Source organism: Colletotrichum gloeosporioides (assembly GCF_011800055.1).
Source record: "Colletotrichum gloeosporioides strain Lc1 chromosome Unknown consensus_25, whole genome shotgun sequence".
Taxonomy (NCBI): domain Eukaryota; kingdom Fungi; phylum Ascomycota; class Sordariomycetes; order Glomerellales; family Glomerellaceae; genus Colletotrichum; species Colletotrichum gloeosporioides.
Window position 1 is genome coordinate 352,920 of NW_025544670.1, and position 2,655 is coordinate 355,574.

A 2,655-nucleotide genomic window follows, 5' to 3' on the forward strand; every position below is an offset into this window, starting at 1 on the left:
GATTCTGGAGCCTCTGAAATGCCGCCTGGCCCTGAATGATTGGTTATCCCGGACTGCTCATCCACCCATATCGAGCCCGAGCACCATAGCCGACCGCGCTTCAGTGATGTCAAGTCGTGCCTTCTGGACAGATGCTTCGTTCAATGGGGCCTTTCAATGGTATGGAAGAAGTTGAAAATTACCCTACCTTATCCTAATGTCCAGCAACTAATTGCCCTGATTCTGACTACTGTGACCCGGTCAATTGCCAACGAAATGCCTGCCGCAGGCTGCTCTCATCTAGATCTCTAAACAAACGCCAGATTCCTGAGACAGGGCCGCTAGGTGGTTTGCAAAGCCTGTTGTTCTCACAGCCACGAAAGCCGAACTAATCAAACCACTGCCCGACATTGAAGTGCGTGACATCGCGGACAGGTCATTTGTCTCCAGTCCCAAAGTTGGTTCCTCAGATCGCAGATGGGGCTGACATTCTTAAATGTCTTTGTCAACATACTCGCGGAGTTTGCCCTCCAGTTTTGACGCCCAACGTCAAAGGACTTGGATGAGCTGCTACGGGGGGCGCAAAACGCATTGTTTGTTTTGCTTCCGTGACTAAGGCCTTCAGCAAAGCCCACTAATAGAGTACTGTCGCTGAAGCTCTTGGTTAGGCGGAGGAAGTAAGTAACAAACTCTCCCAAATGTGTGTGAAGATGCGAGTGTAGGTAGATTCAAACTCCGACCATTTTGAGCTTACAGCTAATCCGTTGTCTAGGCCGTGTCACTTCTGCCTCTTCAAAGACCCGTTCAGCGGTTCGACGCCCCCAAATGCCATGCTTCCCATCGTCCAGCGATTTCTCAATTTTGCTTGCTATGAAATTGGTCTGGGTGAAATTCGGGCACTGGGATGCCTCGCGACACCAAGCTGTTGCTGTAACTATTGCTCCAGCGCGTGCTTGCTGATCGATTAGTTGGTCAGTTCCATAATACCTACGGCTATGGCTTTGCTCACAAAGTCCGTGCCTATGTGATGGGTATTGACCCGTTCGACGCAAGCGTTCCTAGACTTGGTAGATGCCCATTTGCTTCTGGAGCAAAGGGGAACGTGAAGACCGAGGATGTGACCTGTTCCCTGGAGAGAATGGATATCATCACTGGTGTTGTCCTTGACAAACTCTCCGCCGTTGGTCAATCGATCCCTTAACAGATCGGGAAGCCGTACGGAAGTAGAGTAATTTCTGCGATTGCAGCAAAGCGTGCGTCAGGTGGAGCGAAGAATGCCTCGAAGACGAACATATCATGGGTGATGGATGACCTTGACGAGTACTGTGTTTCTCGTGCCAGTACCCCTGAAAATCACACAATCCAGGCCAAGAGAAAAACGAAAACACACAGACAAATCGATTTCTGAAGGCCTTGACGAATATTTTGCAAGGCCTCGAGGATTAGTCGTGGGTGTATCACGTCTTCTTCGAATCCGACGGCAACCACTTCTGTACCGGAATGGATCTGAGTCGGCCCAATGATACATCCGACATGTCTGCCGAGTCTAGCTGTCATGGCAAAGCCCTCGCTCTATACGATGCAATTGACCACACACCGCAGACAACCATTGCCTTGATCGATGATTCATGCTTGGGGGTGGTGTCGGTCTAGGGCTTTTCTGCGACATCCGCTTTGCTTCCCACGCGCCCACTGGTCTTTAAGTGAGATCGAGATTGACGTCAGCCCTGCAATCATTTCAAAGCACCTCAAGTGGAGTACCTCTGAGGCGCCAGAAGCTATGGACTCCGGCAGAAAGCGGAAGCCAGATGATCTCTCTTCAGAACAGGCCCCCTGCATTCAATTATTTGAAACCCTGGAAACAATAGCGAGCATAGCTTCAATAAATTTCTATTCATGCGGCATATGTCATGGTGCTGAACAATCATTCAAGCTCAGATCCGCAATGATACATGTACGCTGGTATCTAACAATACAATATTTTCAGCAACAAGCAAACCATAGCTAAATAGCCTGTGCAATACTTTCCGGATTCCCAGCGATATTCGAGAAGATATTGAACCGTTTAAAGATCTTAGTTACAAGCAATTGCTCGATCCACCATCCCACGACGCCGACGTAAGCCCATTTCGCCTCTTCATAATGATATAGCTGAACAAGCTTGCTGTAGTTGAGCTGTTGACAGAGGCAATAACGGCGATCAAAGGCCCAAAGACTGTTGCAAGGCCGCCGCAAGGACGTCCCTCGGCGCCGAGGGGCCGGATATATCAACTGTCCTGGTGGCCCCGACGGCAGAAGCAGCCTCAAATTTCTCATCTGCCATCTCTGTAGCGATAGTACACTTATGTCCGACTGCTTGCAATACGGCTGTGGCAGAGAACAAGGCCTCCGGCTCCAATAAGGAGAACTGGTTCATCTGGCGGCAGTGGCAAGACCTTGCTAACCACACCGACAGTCGTGATGCCCAAGGGCCCAATCGTGCTGGGTGCACGGCACAGCGGGGTTGACATCACCCAGGTCAACCAAGTATTTGGCATGAGACACGTTTACATAGTCGTTCAACCCGCCGTGTCGGAATGTTTCAGGGCCGCTCTCAGCATCAAATAGGATTATCTTGCTCTTGGGTTCAACGAGTGCAGGAGCCACAGCCAAGTCAAGGATGGACAATTGAGCAGA

The 2,655-nt window shown here is 50.2% G+C and overlaps 1 protein-coding gene across 1 annotated transcript; it reads left to right on the plus strand.

Annotated features, from left to right (window-relative positions):
• Positions 1–475: 475 nt before the first annotated feature.
• Positions 476–1,387, plus strand: GCG54_00015374 (uncharacterized protein; the record flags this gene model as incomplete). The annotated part of the gene is given in 4 exon segments (XM_045415167.1): positions 476–572; positions 752–909; positions 926–1,159; positions 1,184–1,387. 4 exon segments carry the CDS (start codon positions 476–478, stop codon positions 1,385–1,387), a joined length of 693 nt encoding a protein of 230 aa, XP_045267149.1.
• Positions 1,388–2,655: the final 1,268 nt, after the last annotated feature.